We start from the raw sequence: 23,489 nt of genomic DNA, 5'->3' as shown, positions 1-23,489 counted from the left end.
TTACATAACCCAGTATATTCATAATATCATCATTTCAACCTGTAATCAGTATAAAAAAACTTACTGAGACAGTCCCATCTTTTTTTCTGTACAGTCCTTGAAATCAGGTGTGTATTTTACATTTCTAGCACATCTCAATTTAGATACTAAATTTTCCTCAGAAATCTTGATCTGCATTTAGAGTTCATGAAGTTGAAAAAATAGATCCACATGCCCAAGCCGTTCCAAACATACTTAAAGGTGCTTTCATTTTTAAGTTTACATATTATTAGTTAAAATTAAGTAAAATAAATCCACTTCCTCAGTCACACCAGCCGCATTTCAAGTGCTCAGAAGCCATGTGGCTGGTGGCTGCCATGTTGGACCCGCAGAGTTAAAGGGTGATGTTAGACACTGAGTTGGACGGAGAGGAAGGTGAGACTCAGGTGGGTTAACTAAGGTCCGAGCCTAGGGAGGAACAGAGCTGAGACATATTCAAGAAGCAAAACTGCACAATTGTGATCTGGAGAGATTTCCCTGGGTTTGATTAAAAATAGCAAGCGATTATATTTGTAGAATGAATGACTCTATAAAGTATTTGAAGGAGGAACTAGCCATGCCGTGGAAATACACTGGGTAGGATGTATCCATCTTTGGTTTTTTTGTCCATTTCTTTCTAAAAAAAATTATCTCTGGGCAATGAGGAATCATTGACAACTTAAAGCAGGAGAGTGATGTGGTCAAATTTGTGTCTCAGAAAGCCCCTCTGACTGCAGTTTGGAAGATGGATTGGAATAGAATAAAACTGGAAGAATCTATTCAACTGTATGTACATACCTCATGAGGGATTGTAATATTGGTCAGAAAAGTGAACTCACCATCCCATGCTTGACACAGTGACACTTTTTTTTTTTTTTTTTTGCGGTACGCGGGCCTCTCACTGTTGTGGCCTCTCCCGTTGCGGAGCACAGGCTCCGGACGCGCAGGCTCAGTGGCCACGGCTCACGGGCCCAGCCGCTCCGCGGCATGTGGGATCTTCCCGGACCGGAGCATGAACCCGTGTCCCCTGCATCGGCAGGCGGACTCTCAACCACTGTGCCACCAGGGAAGCCCAGTGACACTTTAATGTCACTGATTGGAAGGAGCATGTGCCAGGTAGGGTAACAGTGTCTCTGGTGAGGACCAGCTGGTGGCCCCCCGCCATCCTCCCTGGGTGGCATTGCTTAGGGAATTCCTGTGGACTGGATCAACCACCTTCCAGATGTGATCACCCAGAGGTGATCAGGTCTACACAAGGGACTGAGGGATCAATTAGAATGCCGAGTTACTCATTTAAACTAAGAACTATAACTGCCAGGTGGAAAGAAGTGCTGGCATCATCATGGCCAGCACAGTCTTAACCTGGATCCCTCTGGAAAGCCAGAGTGCAGATCCTAAGGCTGCTCGTGAGCCCAGGCTGGTGCCAGGTTGGGTCCGAGGGCACCCCCTCCGTGGTGGCTGGAGCGCCTGTCCCTGCACCCGCGTGGAGGGCACTGCCAGCTCTCTCTGACACTGCCAGCCTCACCACCCTGCCTCTGATTAACATAACCTTTAAAAATTTGTTTATATTGATTAGGCTATTGCTGATTCTTGATCTTTAGTAATTGTACGTGTCTGATTTTATCTAATGTTTATTACTTTACCAGAACATATTCAAAGATGAGGAAGTATCTTGTTTATGTGCACTGCCCCAGCTCAGTGGTGTTCCTTATATTTTTCTCACTTTAGCAGCACGAATATCAAAGGTTAGCTGTTGAGTATTTATGGCAAAAATAAATCTTACATCTCTTGTTGTATTTTCCTATGCTTGGATTAAAGTGATTGGTTAGAGTTAAAAAAAGAAAAGACTTGGGCCTCCCTGGTGGCGCAGTGGTTAAGAGTCCGCCTGCCGATGCAGGGGATACGGGTTCGTGCCCCGGTCTGGGAGGATCCCATATGCCGCGGAGCGGCTGGGCCCGTGAGCCATGGCCGCTGGGCCTGTGCGTCCGGAGCCTGTGCTCCGCAACGGGAGAGGCCACAACAGTGAGAGGCCCGCGTACAGCAAAAAAAAAAAAAAAAAAAAAGAAAAGACTTAGAGGATCATATTCACTTAGGAGCCATTAGAAAATGACATGTAAGAATGTATCAAATTCAGGATAAGGGGTGATTATTAGGAAAGGTTCATTTTCAAACAAAAAAATACATCAGAAAATCTAATTTTTTTTTGAACAAAGTGATGATTTTTTGCTTCAGCTGATACCTCTTCTGCCCTCTACCTACCCCTATGCCCAAAGTTTGGACTTTGATAGGATTTTGATAGGATTTTTCCGAATCCTGTCTAACTGTACAATTCAGCCTTCATGTCACTGAAGTAATTCATTCATTCACTTATTTAACTATTTATTCATTCAACAAACATTAAGTTCCTGTTTATGGATGAGATGAATGAGACATAACCCCTACCCTGCAGAGAGCTTGCAGTCGAGAGGGGCTCCCGTCGAGACACATCGACAGATAAATAAATAGGACAATGCTGTAGGTGCTGAATGCATGTGTCAGGGGTGACTCAGTGAAGGCGGCATTCTACCTGCAGTTTGAGGAGGAGTAGATGTTGCTTGAGCTGAGACTTAAAGATGACTAGGTCTTCACCGGGTGCAGTGTGATACCCTAGGGGAAGGGATAGCGCGAGGACGGCGTGTTCAGGGCAGAGTGGGTCAGCCTGCCGAGCCTGCCGAGCGAGGGAAGTGCAGCCTCGTGAGAGGTGAGGTTCTTTCAAGTCATGCCAAGGACGTCAGGCTTTACTCTGGGGCAAGGAGGTCTCCAAATTAGCTCTTATGCCTAGTTATGAAATTCTGAGCCAGTCTGCTCTGTTTTCATTCTGGTGGCATGTGAAAGCCAGAGTTTAGTAAATGACAAGGTATGGTAAGAGAAGTGACCATCACCTTTTCCCCAAAATGCTTCAGAGCAGCCCTCTGCCTGTCACCTGCCCATCGACTAGGTTTGAGCCACCCTCGGGACAGCACGACAGCAGGTTCAGCTGGCCTCTAGGCCACAGTCCCTTTCCATCCCTGTCACTGACCCCCCTGGGCAGTCTGTGTACATTTAACCGTTCGGTAAATGCCTCTGAACCTTGGTTTCTGTAGTGTGAAATGTAGATAATTATACTTATATGCGTGGGCCTCGTGGGACTACTTAATATTTATAGCTGCAAAATACTTTGCAGTCATTTTTATTAATAGTTACCAGATGTGTCATAAGGATTAATGAACTTATGATCTGCAGTGTTTTGAGCTCTTGAGATCGGAGGCAACCGCCCGCACGGGGGGTATGTAAAAGAGCATGAACGTACAAGCTGTGCCATTTGGAGATGTGCGCTGTGAGGTGTGGAGGACAGGTGACACGCTGAAGATTTCAGTGCACTTCGTAGGTATTTCTGGTACCCTTACTAAGGTTGCTAAGTTCACCAAAGGCTGTGGCCAAATATAGAAGGCTGGTACCCCCCCACCCCTCCCCCCCATGATCGTGCACACTCACAGGTGCGTGTGCACGCTCTTTCTGCCGAGGCCACCGTCACCCTCGCCCTGTCGCCCCGTCTTCCTGGGCACGGTCTTTCGCTCTCCCCCCAGTTTCCAGGTGTTCAGGAGTCTCCATATCTCTACATCTTCATTTCTCTTTCCTTTTTCTCTTACCATCCAAATTCAGGCTCTTATATTACTGGCTCTCCACTGAACCACTGAAGCAGCGGCTTCATTGACCTCTCCAAGTTTTCTGTCTGCCCCTCTTTAGGGATCATCTTCTGTAAGCCTAGTTCTTACGGCCGCTTCATTCGGTCCCTTTGATAGTTCTTCATTGCCTGTGAAAATCCACCATAAATTTACATACAAGCCCTCCTCTGCACACCCTAACCTCCACTGCCTCTGCCCAGCACTGGTCAGTCTAGATCATTCTCTCTCTCTCCCAAGACCTCCTGGAAGGTTGAGTAGCTTTTCCTGGGCAGGGACGTGAGGAGGGAACACTGCCAGACACAAAGGGTAGCCTGCCTTTGTCACGCCGCTCTTACATGTTCGAGGTGTCCCTCAGCTGTGGGAAAAGCCACTCCGTCTTCAAGCCCTGTGTCAAAGTGAAATTACCCTCATGGAGGTGTTCTAGGCCTGGTCCCAGGAGGACCCCTTCCTCCTCAGAATCTCCTCTGCTTTGAAACTGTCATTCTGATAGCTGTCATTCTCCTTGACGATTTTGTTATTTGCATACCGTCCTTCCCCCAAACTGGATTGCTGCCTTGTTGCGAGTGAGCCCGTATTCTTCAGGTCTTTGTGTTCCCACAGCGCTGTTGCAATGCCTTGTACACCTGAGACCTGGGTCCTTGTTGAGCTAAGTTTATACACTGAAGCGGAGCCCCAGTTAAGTTCATCATGTAGGGCAGTGTTATGGGAAAATTTGAAATATACGGAAGTTGAGTGAATATTACAGTGACTCCCTAGGTACTCAGCACCTGGCTTCCATAGAAACCAGTACACAGCCAGTCTTGTATGTCTGTGCCCTTACCCTCTTTAGCATGTCCCTTGCTGGAGAAGTATCCACCTGTGGTCGTCTCTGGTCCAGCGTTGGTATTTGGCAACCACTGCTACCTAGCACCCCTTGGAGGGGACACCCCGAAGTTCCCAGTGTGTGAAGCGAAGTGGGTGTGGTCAAAGCACGTGAAGTTGCACTCAGGACCCACTCAGACCTGATGTGATCTTATTGTTGACATGGTTTTCAGCCATTTCAGGTGTGTCTCATCATCCAGTGTCTGGTTCTCACGTCATCTGAATGCTGGGGGTTGGGCAGGCATCTCTGTGGAGCAGATCTGTTGCCTGAGAAGTGCTTGTGGAGGGTGAGTGTTGGTCAGGGGTAGACTCGAAGTCTTCAGCTTAGTTGCCTGGAGCCACAGAGTCTCGCCAGGGGCCCTGCCCCACCAGGAAGCCCCCTGGGTCCACTGGATTCCAGCATCGCGTCCCAGTCAAGCTGGCCCCTTAATTCATTTCAGCAGATACTTTTCCAAACATTTACCGGATTTTTTAAATCACTCTGAATCATAAAGAAAAGTATCAATTATTTTTCCATGTTCTCTCCAGGAGGACAAGAATCGTAGAAAATCTTTCATCCTGGGTGGCTATAGTTCCATTCTTGGTGGGATTTTTACGTTTTTATGCCTTAAGGGAGAATGTTTCACACCAATCTTGTCGGCTTTAAATAAGATCTAAGTGAAGAATGTAAGTATTTTGGAGTTCCAGCTTAACAAACTTTTTTCTGCCCTTTCTGAGAATTATGCTCTGAACACCTTTCCATTCGTGGGGTACTTCAGACACTATGGGGCAAATACAAATAAAGGGAGTAGGCCGTGCCATGCAGGGCTGTAAGACAGGGTGAAGGGTACTTGCTTGAAATGGAGAACCCCTGCAAGGGAGCCGGGAGCACGGCGCAGGTGCTGGAGGGTGGGAGGGAGGGAGGGATGTGAGCCGGGCGGGGGGGCCGTGGCTTTGCCGCCAGCGGGCGCCCTCCCTCATTCTGTGCTGTCGCCTGCTCACACCGGCTCTCTTAAAGACACCTCTGATCCTCGCTCTCCTGGGCCTTCAACCCCGAGGAGCTCCCCAGTGTTTGCAGGGTAGAGTGCGTCTTCCTTTCCTTTATCCCTAGGTCCTCCCATCTGTTTAGCTGGATCTCCTACCATCTCCTATTTAATCTCCTCTCTGTGCTTTTGCCCAAATCCTGTTGCTGGTCCGTCACCTCTACAAAATTAATCCCTTCTAGCACTTTTCTCCCAAAGGCAGTCCCAGGGCATAATTGGTGGTAGCGGTACCTTTGCTGAAACGCGATTGTTTGGTGTGTGGACACAGCAGGTCGACACCCACCCTCAGTGGGCTGTCTTGTTGCAGGTGGGCTTTTCTCCCTTCAATTAAGAGTCTGGGCTGCCGAGTAGGAAGCAAGACTTTGGCCGTAAGCCTTCGTGCCTGCAGACCGTCTGGGGAGTCGTGACAGCAGGGGCCCCCAGGCCCCCAGATGCTCCAGGGACCTGGGAGGACCTGGAGTGCTCAGGGCCAGTGGAAGGGACCTGGAGGGATCTCCGGGCAACGTAGATTAGATAGTAGATCAGTGAGCCAGCAAGAGAAGAGACACGCGTAACTGCGTGGAAACAAACTCCAACTCCCAACGTTGACTCCTTCTGTGAGATAGGACTGCGGGTAGGTGTTCGTTTTGCCAGGACGGAGCCCTCTTAGAGCCCAGCTCTCTGAGGCGAGGTCCAGACTCGTGCGTCGGAGCAGGCAGGCCTGGGAAGGGGCCAGACATTGGTTGAGAGAATAAAGGCAGATGTGGTGGACCCCGGGCTTCTTCAAGATGACTGCGTCTATTCTGTGCCCTTCCCCACCGGCTGTAGTGAACTCAGCAGCTACCAACTCCTTCACGGTTACCAGCTCCTCCTTTGAGGTCTGTTTTCCTTATCCTGGGGCTTGTTTTTGTTTTTCTTTATTTATTTTTGGCTGCGTTGGGTCTTCGTTGCTGCGCGCGGGCTTTCTCTAGTTGTGGCGAGCCGGGCTGCTCTTTGTTGTGGTGCGCGGGCTTCTCTTGTTGCCAGGCACGGGCTCCAGAGCACAGGCTCAGTAGTTGTGGCGCACGGGCTTAGTTGCTCCGCGGCATGTGGGATCTTCCCAGGGCTCGAACCCATGACTCCTGCATTGGCAGGTAGGTTCTTAACCACTGCGCTGCCAGGGAAGCCCCCTAGTTTTTGTCTTTTTTTTTTTTTTTACTCTCTTTTTGTAAATGTTCCTTGAACCACGTGTCCGTAAGCAGCCTACTCCGTTCTTGTGATGTCACCTGTGCCCATTAACTCAGGCTCTCGTCCCCTCACCCCTGCTCTGGTGCTGGGGCCTGTGATCTGCCCGCCTCCCTCTTGCCCTGTTTCTCCAGCCAGCCTGCCTTCCGCCAGCAGGTCGGTCTTCTTCACGCCCTGCCCTCTCTGCCCAGGCGTTGCAGGGGTCCTCACCATGGCCCCGGAGCTTTAGTTCAGACCCCAGAGCCTCTGTCCACGTCCCTGTCCTGCTGAGCCTCCTGCTGCAGCCACACGGGCTCCTGTCCTCCTCGCTTCCTGTGACGGCACTGCCTGTGACGCTCTCGACCAGGAGCTTCCCGGGCCAGTGACGTCCTGTAACGCTTGTATGTAGAGACACAGCCCTTGGCTAACGTGCGCCGCGCGAGAGTGGAGAGATCACACCATACACCTTTCTGTCTTCAGCGCGTGTCCGGTGTTGCCAGCTGGGGATGAGCAGCTGGCTGAGCTCCCGGCTTCTCATGTTTCCTCTGCAGCGTCCCGACCCCAGCCCTGGGCAGGCCTGCTAGGCAGTGACTTGTTAGAATTCCTGAAAGTTGTAAAAGTTCGCTTCAGGTGGGTCACCCTGACAGCCCTCCTGTCTGTTCAGTTGAAACCTTCTCTGGTTATTCTGTTGTGCGTCCCCTGATTGACCCCTGTCTCCACCTGTTCCCTTGTTTCCTCAGCCCGTGCCTCGAATCATGGTGCAGTCAGCCCTCCCAGACGCCGGGACGCCCAGGATGGTGGAGGTGAGTTAGTTGGGCCTGGTGGCGCCTTTGCTGGTGGCTGCCCCACATACCGTGGGTGGCCCCGATGCTGTAATTGTTGAGTCCACACCCGTGGTTTTTTATTTCAGCATTCCCATTTTGATAATTAACTATAATATAGGTCACCATCTTCTCCCTCTATATTTTGCTTGTAACACTTTTCTGTTTTCAACTTGTTAATCATATGATTGCTAAACTTTTAGGTGCTTGACTGCTAATGTAGTCTGTGGCTTTAATAGCCCACTGCTAGGTAGAGGCGATTTCTATAAACAGAACAATCTCCTTATTCCAAGTGTTGACTAAATTCTCAGTTTTACATTTCATTCTGATTCATGATATCAGCGTGAAAAGACTGATGCTAAGCTGGGGAGAAAATAGTCTCTTATGATCTCCCACAGATGAACAGCACTTCTGATTTCATGAATAGCAAATCTCTTTTCTCCCACTGTGTGTTCATCCTCTTAGGAAATGTGGTATCGTCATAGGAAAATTTTATTTATTAAAACAATAGGAAAAGAGGCCAAATAATTAGAAAGAAAATTTAGACGTTCAAGAATTTACTACTTTCTGAACAGCCCTTTGCAATGCAGGACATCCTTGATGTTCATGAATTTAACTGAAGATAGAGCTGTGACACCGCCCCCCCCCAGCCCTCTATGAGTTGGGTTTATTACTTCTCGGAGGCACGACTGGGGTCCCAAGGCCGGTGAGGCAGAATGAGACGGAGTCCTTTATGTAAGGGTGCCGCCTTGCGCGCTCTGCGCAACTTTGCTGCACATCCCGCTGGCTCGCTTGGCGTCCAGGCTTTCTGGCAGCCTTAGGAATGTCAGTGGCAAAGTGTAACCCAAAGACGCAGGGAGGTTCTCATTCACATAGCAGCTCCAGTCGAGTGGGAGCGGCTGCCGCAGCGCCGAAGCGGAAGGGTCTGGGCTGCGCTCGGTCAGCGGGAAAGAACGGGGGTTATCTGGGCTCACCTTCGGCCGCCTCCCGTCATCTTTTTCTTGTCGCTGTGGATGTGACCTCTGATCCCTGGCTTTTCACTTACTGGAGCCTTTGGGTGACTCCTTTAGCCTCTCTGGGCCATGTTGTAAAGCGAGTACTTTCTGGCCCACATCAGAGGACCCAGCAGCGCTGATGGGGGAACAGCAAGGGGCTCTAGGGCACTGTTGCAGGGCTGTCCCTCCTCCGGACGGGCCCAGCTGCCCTTAGCAGACAGCAGGTCCGGTAGTGGTGGGTTGGACCCTGGGAGAGTGGGGAACGCAGGCTATTTAAGGGCCATAGTTATTGTTCAGATTCTAGACTGTTGTAATTTTGTTTGTGTATTCTTCCCTGCCCAGTCAGTGATATTAAAACTAAAAGAGAAAAGAGTAAATAAAACATGTACAAGTTGCAAAAGAAAAATGATTGAAGGATTGCCTAATCTTTTAGAGTATTTATGCTGGTGACAGTTATTGATCTATTGGATTTAGTAAATTTTGCAGCCCAGAGATCCATCACAAAAATGGGTTGTTAATCTCAAGAGGTGCTGTTAATTTTGTACCCTGAGAATGCGCCTTGTGGGGGAAGGAGGGCCTCTGGAGACAGGAATATAAATGACAATTCACGTGAAAATGCACGATTTATCAAATTGCTGAGTTAAGCCAAGTGACTGTAAGAGACTTATAGATCTCAGCTGTTTCCCAGTTCAAATAAATCCTGTATTTCAAATGGAAAATGGCCATTCTCATAATATAAATAATCTTTCCGTAAATATTGAAAACACTTCTTTTTCTGAGCAGCACCCCTCTCGCCCCCCAGCCCACTCCCCACTCTGTCTCCCGTTCCCTGTCACTGTGCACTGGGAATAGAAAGATAATCCGCCACCTTCTCCCAATGGCTTAAGTTATCAAGGCAAGACATCTTAGAGCGCGCCAGAAACCGCAGAGCTCGGCGGAGCCGCGACTGTCGTCTTCCCCAGGAGATGGGGCTCTGCGTGTCTCTGCGGGCTCCCTCGGACCCGGTGACATGAGGCGGAGAGGCCAGCGTAGCTCTGGCTTCGCTCAGCCCCTGCTCCTCGGCCTGAGTCTCCCGGGACCAGAGGCCCTGATCTGTGACATGGGACCAGCCTTGAGCAGCAGCTTGAAAGACGGCCTCTCAGAGGAAGGGCGCAGCCTGCAGGCAGCCTCTGTTCCTCCTCTCCCCCCTGCCTCCCCGCCCGCAGGCCCCAGGGTTGTTGCTCCCTGCCCGAGCTGGTGGAGCTGCGCCCTGGCACTTCCAGATCCTCCAGTGAGGCCATCATTTCAGTTTTGCAGGAGGAAGGTGCTCTTCTGCCCTCCGGCGATGCTGTCAGCCGCCCCGTGGAGTCGGTGCTGGGCAGGGGGATCCGTTCACGTGGGGGCAAGAGTTCTGAGCCTGAGTGCAGGAAGTGGGAGGCGCTGGGAGGTGTGCGCCTGCCGTGTGCCACGCCCCGTGTGAGGGCCTGGTCTGCCTGCCTTGTGCCGCATCGCCGAGGTGGCCGCCCCGTACGTGTTGTTCCCACCACCAAGCGATTCTTGGACACCAGCTGTGTGTCCTACAGTGAACTCGGCTTCTGACCCCATCTACTTGGAGACAGTGTCAGATGCCACAGGTTGAGGGCTCAGCTCCACAAGACTGTCCCCATTTCAGAGGCCAAGTCCAGTGTGCTCCAGATCAGAGGGTCCCATGACCCCTTCCTCAGGTTGAATGAATTTGCTAGAGTGACTCACAGAACTCAGAGCAACATTTGACTTACTAGATTATCCGTTTATTATAAAAGGATGTAACAAAGGAACAGCCAGCCGGAGAGATGCGTAGGCGAAGGGTGGGGAGCTTCCACGCTCTCTGGGCACAGCGCTCTCCCCAGATCACCACGCGTTCACCAACCCAGAAGCTCTCCAAACCCTGTCCTTTTGGGTTTTTACGGAGGCCTCGTTGTGTAGGCGGTTGATTCAGTCATTGGCCATTGGTGATCGGTTCAGCCTTCAGCCGCTCCCCAGAGGTCAGGGGTGGGATGGAAAGTTCGCATCCTCTAGTCACATGGTTGTTCCCCCGGCAACCAGCCCCCTTCCTTGGGGGCTTTCCAAAAGTCACCCCCTTAACAAGCTCAGATGTGGCTGAAAGGGCCTCGTTATGAGTATCGAGAAGCCCTTATTGTTTTTACCACTTAGGAAACCTCGGGGTTTTGGGAGTTCTGTGCCCGAAAACAAGACTAGGACCCAATATGGAACTCTTACTAGAAATCATGCCGTCACAGGCAGCTGTTAAGATCTGCAGTTTACGGAAAGGAGAGGCGATGAGGGCACCCGTGACCATCTTGCTTAGCCCTCAGTCGGGGCAGGGGCAGCACCAGCGTGGAGCCTAGTCGGCCTGCGTATCCGGTTCGTGGAGGTCGCACGGCAGAACAGGGGACCTGAGGTGGGAACCGGCTCCGCCCTGCTGCACGGCTGCGTTTGCCCCACCGTCGGAGCCGTCATGTCCCCGCTGACAACAGCACTGGTCTCCAGGCTTTGGGGAGCGGACGCCTAACTGTGAATTCTCCCCTCCCTGCTGCAGGCTCAGCGAGAGAGCGCGGGGCTGCGCGTGGCCCCCGACGTGCCCGTGGCCTTGCCGGCCGCCCCCTCGCCCAAGACCTACGACGGACCCCCGAGACCCGCGCCCACCTCCCCGGCCCCCGAGGGCGCGGACGGGCCGCCCAGCCCCCTGAGCGAGGCGTCCAGCGGCTACTTCTCACACAGCGTCTCCACCGCCACCCTGTCGGACGCCTGCGGCCCCGGCCTGGATGCCGCGGCGTCGCCCTCTCCTGGCCCCGGCCCGGCCACCCCGGAGCCCGAGCCCCCGGCTACACCCGTCGCGTCCCGCGCCCCTCCCGGCCCGGCGGAGCGGATGGCGCCGGGAGACGGTGCAGCCACAGCCCCCGTCGAGGCTGCAGCGGCGAAGCGGGACGAGGTGGCAGACCCCCCCGCGCCTGACCGGCGGGGCAGGAGTGACCCTGCCGCCGCCCCCCAGAAGCCGGAGAGCCCCCAGCCCGAGGCGAAGCCGGCTGCCTGCCCAGGGCCCGACGTCTCCAGGCCGCCGCCGCCTGCTGACCCCCGGTGCCAGCCGCCCGCTCCGGCCCCTCCCTTCAGGATCCAGAAGGTGCGGACCTCGGAGCTGAAGTCCTTCACACGCATGCTCGGCGGGGACCCCGGCGGCCCCTCGGGGAGCGAGGAGGACCCGCGGGCCTCAGGGCGCCCGGGCGACGGCAGCGCTGGGGCAGAGGCCCCGGGAAAGCTGGAAGTCTCCTCGGATTCTGAAGAAGCCAGTGAGGTCCCCGAGTGGCTCAGAGAGGGAGAATATGTGACCGTGGGCACCAACAAGACGGGCGTCGTGAGATACGTGGGGCCCACTGACTTCCAGGAGGGCACGTGGGTCGGAGTGGAGCTAGACTTACCTTCAGGTGAGTGCTGCTGCTTTGGGACAGGTTCCGGGTCCCGGGGCGACTCACCGTGCCCCCCGTGGTCTGGCAGAAAAGGGCCAGCCCTGCCCTGCACCGCCCAGCGCCTGCTGTGTGCCCTTGGGCACATCGTTCACGTCTCTGAGCCCCTGGGTCGCCACTTTCCAAAATGAGGAATTTTCTCTAGATAAGAGTTTCCTAAGCGTTTTCAGAGTCAGAGTCCCTTTTTTTAACCTGCAGAAATTTCTCAGAAACCAAAGACCTTAATTGAAAGCTACTTTTAATATGGTGGTGAATTTAAATCCTGATTTTTCTTTTTTTAGTCACAGAAGGGTCTGCATTTCAACTGTCACAGCAGCTCTGTCTGCCGTGCTTGCTCAGGTTACAAAAACCAATGCCCATGTGGAGCTTCAGATGCCTCAGGTGTTCCTAAGACACCCCAAGGCTCCTGGGCCCCCAAGGGGAGGACAGAAGACGAGGTGATAGCAGAGCCTCGTGGGCTCACCAGTCTCTTAAGTCTCCTTATAGAATGGCCTGCCTCCAAGCCAAGAGATCATCATTTCAGAAAACCTGAGGGCAGGACTTAAGGAAACATGTACTTTGTCCTGCCATTCATTCATTCGTTCATTTATTTATTTATTTATTTATTTTTATTTATTTACTTTTGAACGTGTCCGGTCTTTGTTGCTGCGTGCAGGCTTTCTCTAGTTGAGGCGAGCAGGCTTCTCATTGAGGTGGCTTCTCTTGTTGCGGAGCATGGGCTCTAGGCACATGGGCTTCAGTAGTTACAGTGCGTGGGGCTCAGTAGTTGTGGCTCGCGGTCTCTAGAGCTCAGGCTCAGTAGTTGTGGCGCACGGGCTTAGTTGCTCCGCGGCATGTGGGATCTTCCTGGACTAGGACTGGAACCCGTGTCCCCTGCGTTGGCAGGTGGATTCTTAACCACTGCACCACCAGGGAAGTCCCCAATTTTTTTTTTAATTGAGGTATAGTTGATTTACAATATTAGCTTCCAGTGTACGGCATAGTGATTCAAAATTTATATAGACTGCACTCCATTTAAAGTTATTATAAACCATTGGCTGTATTCCCTGTGGCGTACACTATGCCCTTGTAGCCTATTTACTTTGTGCATAGTGGTCTGCACCCCTTAGCCCCCACCTCTGTCTTGCTCCTCCCGCTTTCCCTCTCTCCGACTGGTAACCATTAGTTTGTTCTCTGTGTTTGTGAGTCTGCTTCTGTTTTGTTATATGCATTCATTTGCTTTGTTTTTTAGATTCCACATGTAAGTGATAATGTACAGTATTTGTCTTTCTCTGTCTGACTTACTTCACTTAGCATAATTCCCTCTAGGTTCATCCATGTTGTACCAAATGGCCTGCAGATTCTTTTTTTTTTTTATATATAAATTTATTTATTTCTGGCTGTGTTGGGTCTTCGTTTCTGTGCGAGGGCTTTCTCCAGTTGTGGAGAGAGGAGGCCACTCTTCATCGCGGTGCGCGGGCCTCTCACTGTCACGGCATCTCCTGTTGCGGAGCACAGGCTCCAGACGCGCAGGCTGAGTGAGTAGTTGTGGCTCACGGGCTTTGTTGCTCCGCGGCATGTGGGATCTTCCCAGACCAGAGCTCGAACCCGTGTCCCCTGAATTGGCAGGCAGATTCTCAAACACTGCGCCACCAGGGAAGCCCTAAACACCTTTATTGTGATGCAATTTACATACCAAAAAATCCACCTGTTTAAAGTGTACAATTCAGTGGTTCTTAGTATATTTCCAGAGTTGTACACCCTAATTTTAGAATGGGTTTATCACCCCAAAAAGAAGCCACATGTCAGTTAGCAAGACACTAATCTAAGTCCTAATCTGGACTTTCACATAAATGGAGCCATAAATACCCGGCCTCTTGGGACTGGCTTATTTCACTTCCCGAGGTTCCCGGGCTTAGCCAGTTGTGGTCTGTGTCAGCACTTCATGCCTGTTTGTGGCCGATACTGTAGGGATGCCCCACGCGTTCGTTGTTCATCCACTTGTCAGTTGATGGACGTTTGGGTTGCTTCCACTTTTTGGCCGTTGTGAGTAAGGCTGCGGGGAACACTCGTGTGTTAAGATTTTGCGTGGACACACTCATTTCTCTTGAGGAGATACGGTGGGGAGTTCACTCTGTGTCTAGCACGCTGAGCTCGGCCGGCCTGATTGCCTTTCTCCCTCCCACCAGCGTGTCCCAGGGTGGGGTGGCCGCTCCCTGAGCTGAGGCTTGGAGGCTGTGGAGATGGGTTTTAGCACAGCTTGTGTGGCCTGCTGGGTGTCGCCAGTGAGGTGCTGTCCTTTGGTCCAGCAGAGTGAGGGGTGCGGGAGGGGGTTCCGTGAACCCCAGGCCCCAGTGACTGTCTCCCAGCCCCTAGGCTCAGCTGTGAGATCACTTGTCTTTAAAAAAACAATTTTGGCCAAGAATGTCATAAAATGGAAGAGGTGGAAGACTAGTGCAGCACAGGCTGGAATACTTTTTAAATTCCATTTCTGCTGAGATGCAAAGGGGAATCGGGAAAGACATTTCTATCTGTAATGGAGCTCAAGAATTAAAGGGGGATTCGCGAATAGACGAATTCGTCCAGCGAATAAATACTAAGCACCTACCACGTTCCAGTCCCTGTCCTGGATTTCGAGGACACCTTGGTGAGCAAAATGAAGTTCTGGTTTCCCTGGACTCACGTTTTAGAGGGAAGAGAATTGCCAGGTAAACAAACAAAATGTGATATAGTAGCGAGTGCTTTGCGGAGAGCAGGGAGAGCGCGTGCTCCCGAGGGACCAGAGCTCTGGCGGGAGGGGCGCTGGGCGCGCGGGGCGCTGGGCGCGCGGGGCGGATGCCCGGTAGAGAAGAGCAGTCAGAGGGCCACCTCGGGCTGCACACGCAGCTAAGAGGCAGCAGGGGTCTCGGAGGGCAGGCTGGGAGGGCGGGCCCCCAAGGGACAGGGCAGGGCCACACACAGGCCCCCGCCTTCGAGGGGGAGGCAGGAAGGGAGAGCGAGACCTGTGACTCCTGCTGACCTTGAGAGGAGCCGGTGGAGGGTGGGCCTGTTTGAGAGGGAGGAAGAGAAGGAGGCAGGCTGCGGGGCGCAGGCAGTGAGTGTGGACAGTTCACGAGTGCTTTGCTGCAGAGATCACGTTCCCCGGCAACCCATCACCATGGGCTGCGGACACTTAGGGATCAGCTCCCCGCCCCCACCAGTGCTGTCCTTCCCCTTAAAGCGTTTTTTGTTTGCTTTCACCAAGGAGACATCTTCTCCCCATCTTGACACACCGGGCGTGACATCTCACTAGCTACAGTTTGGTAATTTGCCAGTTTCCATCTAATAGATTTAGGGAAAATAATCGTTCCACTCACGACATCCATCCTGGGTTTGCATCTTGACTGTCCAGACTGACAGCGATTGGTGCCGAGGGCGGGGCGAGCGGGCTGGCTCTGCCTTGGTGGCACGTGGACGTCAGAAGTGACAGGCCCTGGCCGTGCCGGAGGCCACCGGGATCTGTCCGCAGTGAGCACCTCTGCTGCTCGGGAGGCACTGCCCCGGCCCCGCTCCTTCAACGGGGACCGGCTGCGCGGGCCTGGGCTCACGGGGGTCCCACGGGCCGGGAGCCGCCTCCACGTCTTCCTTCCTTTCTTCCTTCCCGCAGGTAAAAACGATGGCTGCGTCGGCGGGAAGCAGTACTTCAGGTGCAGCCCCGGCTACGGGCTGCTGGTGAGGCCGGGCCGCGTGCGCAGGGCGGCGTGCGCCGGGCGGCGGCGCAGCGCGGGGCTCCGGCCGCAAGGCGCCCCCGAGCCCCGCAGGAGCGGCGCGCTCTCTGGCTCCGCCACCAACCTGGCCTCGCTGACGGCGGCGCTGGCCAAGGCCGAGCGCGCCCCCGGGAACCCGGAGAACCGCAAGTCCTGGGCCAGCTGAGCGGCGGGTGGCCGCCTCCCGTCCTTCCTGGGCGGCGGACAGAGGGCGCGGGCCCCTCCGAGCCTTTGCGGGGACAGCCCCGGGCGGGCCCTCTAGCCCTCTCCGTGGGGACGGGCCGGGAATGCTTTCTGCACGTCGGGGGGCTGGTGACCTCTCCCTGTTTCTCCCTCTCCCCAGAGAGTGAGGCGGCGTCGCAGCCGGGCCGCGGGTGGAAGGTTCTAGGAGCCCAGCGTGGTCCCGGATTGTGGAGAGCGGGGTTCCGCCGTCTTCCTGGGCCTGGGGCCGCCCCGACTGCGGCCGCTGTTGCTCTTTTTTCTGTGCTGGTGACCCCGTTAACCTCTTAATTTAAAGCGTAACCGCTACTCGTGCCTTTCCCTCCCGCGGAGGCGGCGGCCCGCACCCCCGTAGCCCCCAGCGCCTCTCCCCACCTCAGGTGCCTGGGGCCCTGGGCCTGCCCCGCCCCCCGCCCCGCCTTCCCCTCTTCCTTTCCACGGGGTTTCTTAGAGGTTTCTTGGTGGGTGTTTTAGGGTCTTTATACCCAGGAAGTTTTTTCTCTTTGCCATTTATTCCCTTAACAGAGTTCTTGGCATATATTTATTATATTTATTTTTTCAAAATCCGAAATTGTTCGCGAGCCACAATCATCCTCCCCTGTGAGTGCCCAGGGCCTGCCTTGCGCTGCCAGCCTCTGTGGCCGCTCGGGAGCTGCCGGCCTCCTGCCTCTGGCGGGGACCCCCGGAGGACGCTGCCCCTGCTTGTGTCCTTTATCGCAGATACACAAGTGGCCTTACTGTAAGCTCACAGTGAAAACCTGGAGAATTTTGTTGTGCTTCTGTGGCCAGTGACAAAGTCGGTCAGAGGCATCGTGGCCTTGTGCGGTTTTGGTTCTGGGAGGGTCTTTAGACCAGCTTAGCTCCGTGGCGGTTCTGTGCCCTGACGCCCACCCAGCCTGGGGCTGCAGCCCGGCAGGCGGAGGGAGAGCTGCCCACCCCGCTGCCGGCGGGGTTTATCCCTGGGAGCCTCGCAGAGCCACAGGCCAGGCTGGCCCGGGTGGCGCTGGGGACGGCGTGAATCATCCCCGAGCATCGTCTGGCCCCACCAGGACAGCCCTGGTCCAGAGCCCTTTCACCACCAGTGCCTTTGGTATTACCAGGGTGGTGGCCCAGTGACCTGGTGCCCCAGGCCTGTGGCGGGCCACCACTTGCACACCTTCCTGCTCTCAGCTGGCATTCCGAGGGCCACCTGCCGTGCGTGTCCCCGAATCAAGCGCTCCCAACTCTGTGCCAGCTCTTCTGCATAAGCTCCTTGCCAGCGCGGAAGCTCTGCTTCAGGCCTGTTTTCAGGGCGAGGTTCTCCTCCGTGGATGCTGGCACCACCCGCTCCCGCCCCCAGAGCCTCAGGTGACCTGCCTGCGGGGGCAGAAAGTCCGCACCCGGCGCACTGGAGAGAAGACGCCATAGAAATGGAAGGTGGTTGGGGTGTTTGTGACCCCCATTTACGGAGCCAAGTACTTGCTGGGGCCCATCTGCCCTGTGACGGGCGTCGCAACCTCGCAGAACGGGCTTGGGACGGTCGGTCGGGGGATGTGAAGGGTCGGGCTCTTTTTGTCGTCGGTTGAGTTGAAGTGGAACAGATGACAGCCCAGTCACTGCCCTGAGCAGGTTTTTGGCCGGAGCTTGCGGGGGCTCCTCCCCCTTCTCCCGGCCTCCCCTCCGCCTCCTCCCGGGGCCTGCTTTTCAATCGTCCCCAGTTCCGCCTGCCTGAGAGTGTCCCACCAGCCCTGCCCAGCATCTCTGCCCCCCGGGAAGCAGCGTTTCCTTAGAGCCCTTGACCTTGTGCTGCCAGGACTGGGGGCGGTGGCCAGAGCCCGTTGTGCGCAGAGGTGGTGCTTTCTCCTGGGAGGAAAGCACTGTCGCTGCTCTCGAGTCTGTAGCTCCCAGCTTGCCTGGGGTTTTCTCAGAATGAATCAGGTTTGGGCCTGTGCTGCTGGCGTTAGAGAGGCCACGTCGTCCCATCGGCGTTCCTGGTGAGCTGTTCCCGTGGCCAGAGAGCCAGACGCGGGCCGCCCCGGCATCCTCATGTCAGCCCTGCTGGCAGCAGGCAGCTGCTGGCCTGGCTCTCCTGACCCAGCTCTGGGCCCTGGTTGGCCCGGGACCCTCGAGGGCAGTGAGGCGGCCCCTGGAAGAGCAGAGCAGGGCGTGGGGGCCGTGCCGGGTCCTCGCAGGGGTACGGGGCCCCGCAGTCCCGACCCCCGCCCTCTGGCTCCATGACCCGCACATCCCTTTGGGCCGCTGTGTTGGTGGGTGGAGCAGGGGCTCCCGGGACGCTCTCAGCCTCTCTCTTGCTGCCGCTAGCTTCCTGGGCGGCTCAGGGCGGGGCGGCGCGGCAGGGGGACCGCCCTGCTCCCAGGTGGCAAAGGAAGCCCGCCCTGCTTCTTGGCGCAGACTCCCGTTAGCTTGTGAATGAAGAGCTGCGGTCCCTAAAGCCAGGAGCCAGGCAGTCCCTGCACCGAGTTATTGGGCGGAGGGGGGAGGGAGGGACTCTCCCTTCCCTGCGTCTTCTGTCCTCGCCTTACTAACACACAGACCTAACTTTAAATAAATGTCAGCATTAGGATCCCTGATGCGGTTCCTAGCAGGTCAGGCTCCGGGATTTCATAAGACAGCAGGAGCGGCAGCTGCGTGGCTCTGGGGAGGGACCGTCCGTCTGTGGCTCCCAGCCGCACGAGGACAGGTCAAGGCCGGGCGGGAGCCCTCCTGGCCTCTGCCTCCTGCCCTGTACACACACGGTCACCCGGCCCGGACCCCAGAGGGCTGCGGGGGGCGGTGCGGGGGGCTGTCCCCCATGCCCGGCCTGGCCGGAGGGAGCAGGAGGGCGAGAAAACGTGGCGGGGGGCTGGGGTGGCCGGCCAGCGGGTCAGGCCCCTGTGCTCGGTGAGCTGTGAGCGGGCCCCTTGCAGAGCCGGAAAGGCCTAGGAGGTGTTCAGACCCTCATCCCCCCTCCCCCCGCCCCCGTTACTTCCTCCTCTTGGATTAAAGTTCCCCGTCTGTGAAACTGACCAGGAGGCCACGGGGTACATATTTTCTCGGCTACGATGAGCCACACTTGCCCGAGGCCTGCCTGCCTGCTCTCACACGCCGCCAGCTCCCAGGATCACCGCCCCGTCTGTCTGCCTGTCGCTCCTCAGATGGACAGACATCTCTCTGGGATGGGTTGTGCGGCCTGAGACCCTTGACTGCACTGTCCCCATTGTCCCCATGTGCACCCTTCTCTCGGAGGAATCCGTCATGCCTTCTGCGTGCTGCTGACTAATCGTGTTGGGAGAGCCTTGGAGCATCTCTGTGCATGGAGTTCTGTAAATATGACGGGTTCACATAAAGCAGTGATTTTGTCTGGGAGACTGTATTGATTTGCTACACGTGAAATGGGAGTTAAGAAAAATCCAAAGACTGTAATGAATTGTAAAGACTTAATGATTTGTACTGTATAATGAACTAAACCTCTGTAATTCTGTACCATGTATGCCTTTCTGTCACATGACCAACAGCCTCTAAATAAAACCATTTGATCTCCTGCCTACGTCTGGGTCGTCTGGTTGCCTTCCTCTCCCCCACCCTGAGGCAGGGGTGTTTGGGCTCATTCCAGACTGTCCCACAGGCAGCTGTGACCTGGTTCTGAGCGATCAGGGTGGGGCTTTTCAGGATTGAGCCTAGAAGAGAGAGGTTCAGGGCAGCAGCAGGTCCCCTGAGCACACCTCCACCGCCCAGCGCTCTTTGTGATTTGGTTCCGCGGCCAGTGGGTTGAGACCTTTTTCAGGAGCCAAGGACCAACAAACTTTTTGATGGCCTTACATTCAAGGTAATCGGAGCTTCTGGGCTACCTACCCGGGAGACCGCTTCTCTGGAACAGGGATGTCCCAGCTCTCACGCCTCAGCTCCACTGTCCACCTCGACCTGCGCGTTGGGCCCCGTCAGACGCCGCAGCTGGGGAGCGGAGGACTTCTTTCCACTGCTGCGCAGGTGAGTGGACCCTCGAAGGTTCTGCGACGAGATGTTTGGGGGAGGAGGATTATGGCTGTGCACACCGGCGGTCCAGTCCCCGCAGGCTGTGAAGCCCGATGGCATTTGTTGGGCCCTGCTTGCCCCTGAGGCCAACATCCTGAGGATGTGGCACCCAGCTGTAGCCCAGCGTGGGCTCGAACCAGCGCCGGGGAGAGAAGCAGCCCTCCCGAGATGGCCTGCAGCGTCCTGCTCGTGGTCTAGGAGCCCAGCCCACACCCGCGAGGACGCAGTCGGCCCAGTGCGCTGGTGACCCTGCGTCGGTGAATCACTCCGCCTGCGCCTGCTATATAAAAGGTACTTGCAAACGTAGGGCTGCAGCCACGGGGAGGCTGATTAGAGGTGGCCACCAGTCAGAGCACGTCCTGGCGGGACTTGTTTGTATTCCTAAGTGCCCGAGACTTGTTCTCAGAGATAAGCACTGCCGAATAATGACAGAAATTTGGCAGCCAGGAGCTGTCCTGCTCTGAGGCAAGAGTCTCAGATTGATTTAGCTCCTAGGGTAAATCGTATTTTTCGAGCCGCTACTTACTGTCTTGCAACTCAATGAGATCTCCTTTGCACGAGGCTGTGGGGTTTTCACGGTTGCTCAGACCCCAAAATGGGCTCTAGTGGGTATGTCACGTAGTTCGTTCACTCTCTCGCTCCTGGGTCCCTTGGAACATGCGTGCGCCGTCCTGCACCGGGCCTGGTGTTGCTGGACAAGCCCCAGGGTTGCAGAACCTCGAGCGTGGCGCCCACAAGAGGGGCCCCAGAGCTTCAGGGGTTGAGGAGGTGACCTCCAGGCAAGTGTGTTTGGAGGACTCGCAGACGAGGCGGCGGCGGGGGGGTGCTCTGGGGGCAGGTGGACCCTGAAGGACAGAACCAGAAGGAGCAGTTCGGGGTGGGGGATGGTCCTCGGCATCCCCATCCCCCCAAAACCCGCCCATCTACACTGGCAACTTAGACAGGGTTTGAGGGCAGCTTAAAGTTTTGCAGAGTCTTTTCTAGTTATGCATAATGAGAAAACAGACTGCGTCTCTCTGAGAAGGGGTCGTTAAACCTATCCGAGCCTGTCGGGTGAGAGGGGAGCTCAAGAATTTGCTCCCAACCATTGGACGCCTTAGAGAAAACACAGATTACAAAGCTTCAGCTTTCTTTCATGTTGTGTTTTTACTGCTAAAGGTGAAGCCCCAGGAAAGATGGCCCTTCTAGGAAAATGAGGTGCTCGGGGCATGGCCTGAGGTGGGAGTTCACGGCTCAGCCAAGTCCAAGGCTGTGGTCCTCGTGGAAGCTACGCGAAGAGATGGCTTCTCCTGGGGGATTCGGGGCAGACAGGAAGGGAGCACAGGCTGGAGGAGAAGGGGCCGGATTCACGGCTGACGTTCCCTCAACCAGGAAGTGCTCGATTGTCCCCTTAACCCCTTTCAAGTGTCCGCGGGTCTCTGGGGCACCAGTCCGTTGTCAAAGCATGAAGGGATAGCTGTTCAGAGCAGAAGTGGCAGGGCACTCCCCAAATGACTGTTCTCACGCAAAGAAACCCCGACCAGTCTTCGTTCAGTTATACGTTTTATTCTCTAATAGGTACAATACTAAAATAAACACAAATTAAAAAAAAGTTTTATTAAAACAAAACTGTACAAAAAAGCAGTATACTACATTTTAATTACAGAACAGTCTACTGTCCAAAAGGCACTAATCCAGAATAGGAGATACAATGATACAGGACTCATTGGAACTATTTTAATCAATACAATAGAGCGCTTGTTTCTTTGACCATTTACATCTAGAAACAAGGGCTGTTTGCTACAGTCATTACACATTGTTATAAATATGAGTCCCACAGGTGAAGGTGCAGTATCGCTCTCCCTAGAGCAGGTTCACGTCACGAGGGACTGTCTTGGGGCTGAGAGGTGGGCGGGCAGCAGGGGCAGGCCCAGGCCAGGGCCTCCGGACGCCTGTGTGGTGGGAGGGCCGGCTGTCCTGGGCACGCGGAGCTTGTCCTCCGGCCCGGCCTGTCCGATGGGCGGTTTCTGGCCATGGCTGGCAGCCACGCTACCCCCTCTTGGATGTTAGCACCGGGAAGGTGGGTTCTGAGACCCTCCAGGTAACTGGGGCTGGAGGCCTGGGGGATGAAGCGCCAGCAGCTCTGCGGAGGGGAGGCGTTTTGTAACCTGATCTGAAAAAGGCAGCGACTACTTGGAAGAGGGGCGGGGAGCCCAGGGCCGGTGAGCAGGGCAGCACTGCCAGGCGTGGCCCCCTGCTGCTTTCCGGGCAGCCTTCTGGCCCAGAGGTGAGAGGCCCTGTCCCTCACTTCGGAGGGGTCCCGCGTCCCCTCCCAGCGGCTGGTGGGGCGTCTGTTGGCTCTGGCAGCCTGTTTGGAAGCCGATGTCTAGAAATGGGATTTTTGCTTCCCTGCGCCCTCAGTCCCGCCCTAGGGCCTCGAGTGGCTCCCGGGCAGCCTGGGCCACTGCCCCGTGTTCGGTGGCCAGGACACCTCTCTCCACCCCACATTTCATTCTCTCATGGACTCTGCCCCTAAGGAAGAGAGATACTGCAGCTTTCCAAACAGTGTCATTACACGTAAGACGAAGACAGGCATCTGATGTTAACAAAAATAAGTAACAAAGAAATAGGATTAAACCAAATCTCTTCTCACAGCATCCTATACTACATCCTCCTTCTGCTTAGCAGAAAATTGTACGTACACAAAAATACAAATACACGATTTTGTAGAACAGTCTGATTTTAATATATTTATATATATTTATATTTATACGAGTGGCAGGTTAGTTCATTATATAGAGCTTTTTGCACTTTTGGCTCATATGCAACAAGGCTTATAAATTCAGCTTTAGCTTTCATTCAGGTTTTATAGCTTTTGAACAAGTGTTTTCACATTTAAAGCAGCATCCAATTTGCACTAGGAGTTTGTGGTGACAGAGGAAAAGATGGGGTCAGGAGGTTACTGACAGGAAGGCGGGCTGGGGCCGGGGCAGATATACATTCCAGTGTGTGTGGCGACGTCGGAAGGATTGCTATGGGACAGAGTTGACCATGATGACCCCTTGAGGTAGACTGAACACCTTACAGCAGACTCAGACACAGGTGTGACTCCCCTCAGGGACACATGGCGCACAAGATGGGGACAGAGACCCGGAGACACCAAAGGGAAACACAGAGACTAAGACACGACGGCGAAGGCAGGGGGGACGCTCTGCCCCGACCCCCCTCCCCACCCCCCGCCCGCCCGCAGGGGCCCCACTCAGCCCGTCGCAGGTACTCCAGTATTTGGTGGATGCTAAAGACTTTCCCGCAGTCCAGAGGCATCCCTGGCATCTGATCAAATGACCGCCAGTCAACTCGCTTTCCAGTTTAAACTCGCTGCGCCAGCGAGTTCCCACCCTACGACGGACGCCCAGGGAGACGGAGCCGCATGGGGTTCCGCGGCGGGAACCACCCCCAGCACCCCGCGCCCG

At 54.9% G+C, this 23,489-nt stretch overlaps 1 protein-coding gene across 1 annotated transcript in view; it reads left to right on the top strand.

Annotated features, from left to right (window-relative positions):
- KIF13B (kinesin family member 13B) overlaps positions 1–19,546 on the top strand; it is a 190,695-nt gene extending 171,149 nt beyond the window's left edge. Inside the window, exons 38-40 of the mRNA XM_082616987.1 lie at positions 7,528–7,590; positions 11,161–12,043; positions 15,708–19,546. Coding sequence (XP_082473113.1) covers positions 7,528–7,590; positions 11,161–12,043; positions 15,708–15,973 — 1,212 coding nt within the window. The 3' untranslated portion in view covers positions 15,974–19,546. The remainder of the gene's footprint in view (positions 1–7,527; positions 7,591–11,160; positions 12,044–15,707) is intronic.
- Positions 19,547–23,489: the final 3,943 nt, after the last annotated feature.

Source organism: Mesoplodon mirus, assembly GCF_964341445.2.
Source record: "Mesoplodon mirus genome assembly, chromosome: 1".
In the NCBI taxonomy this organism is placed as follows: domain Eukaryota; kingdom Metazoa; phylum Chordata; class Mammalia; order Artiodactyla; family Ziphiidae; genus Mesoplodon; species Mesoplodon mirus.
The sequence above is the reverse complement of the archived record's forward strand: the minus strand, read 5'-3'. Positions and strand labels throughout refer to the sequence as shown.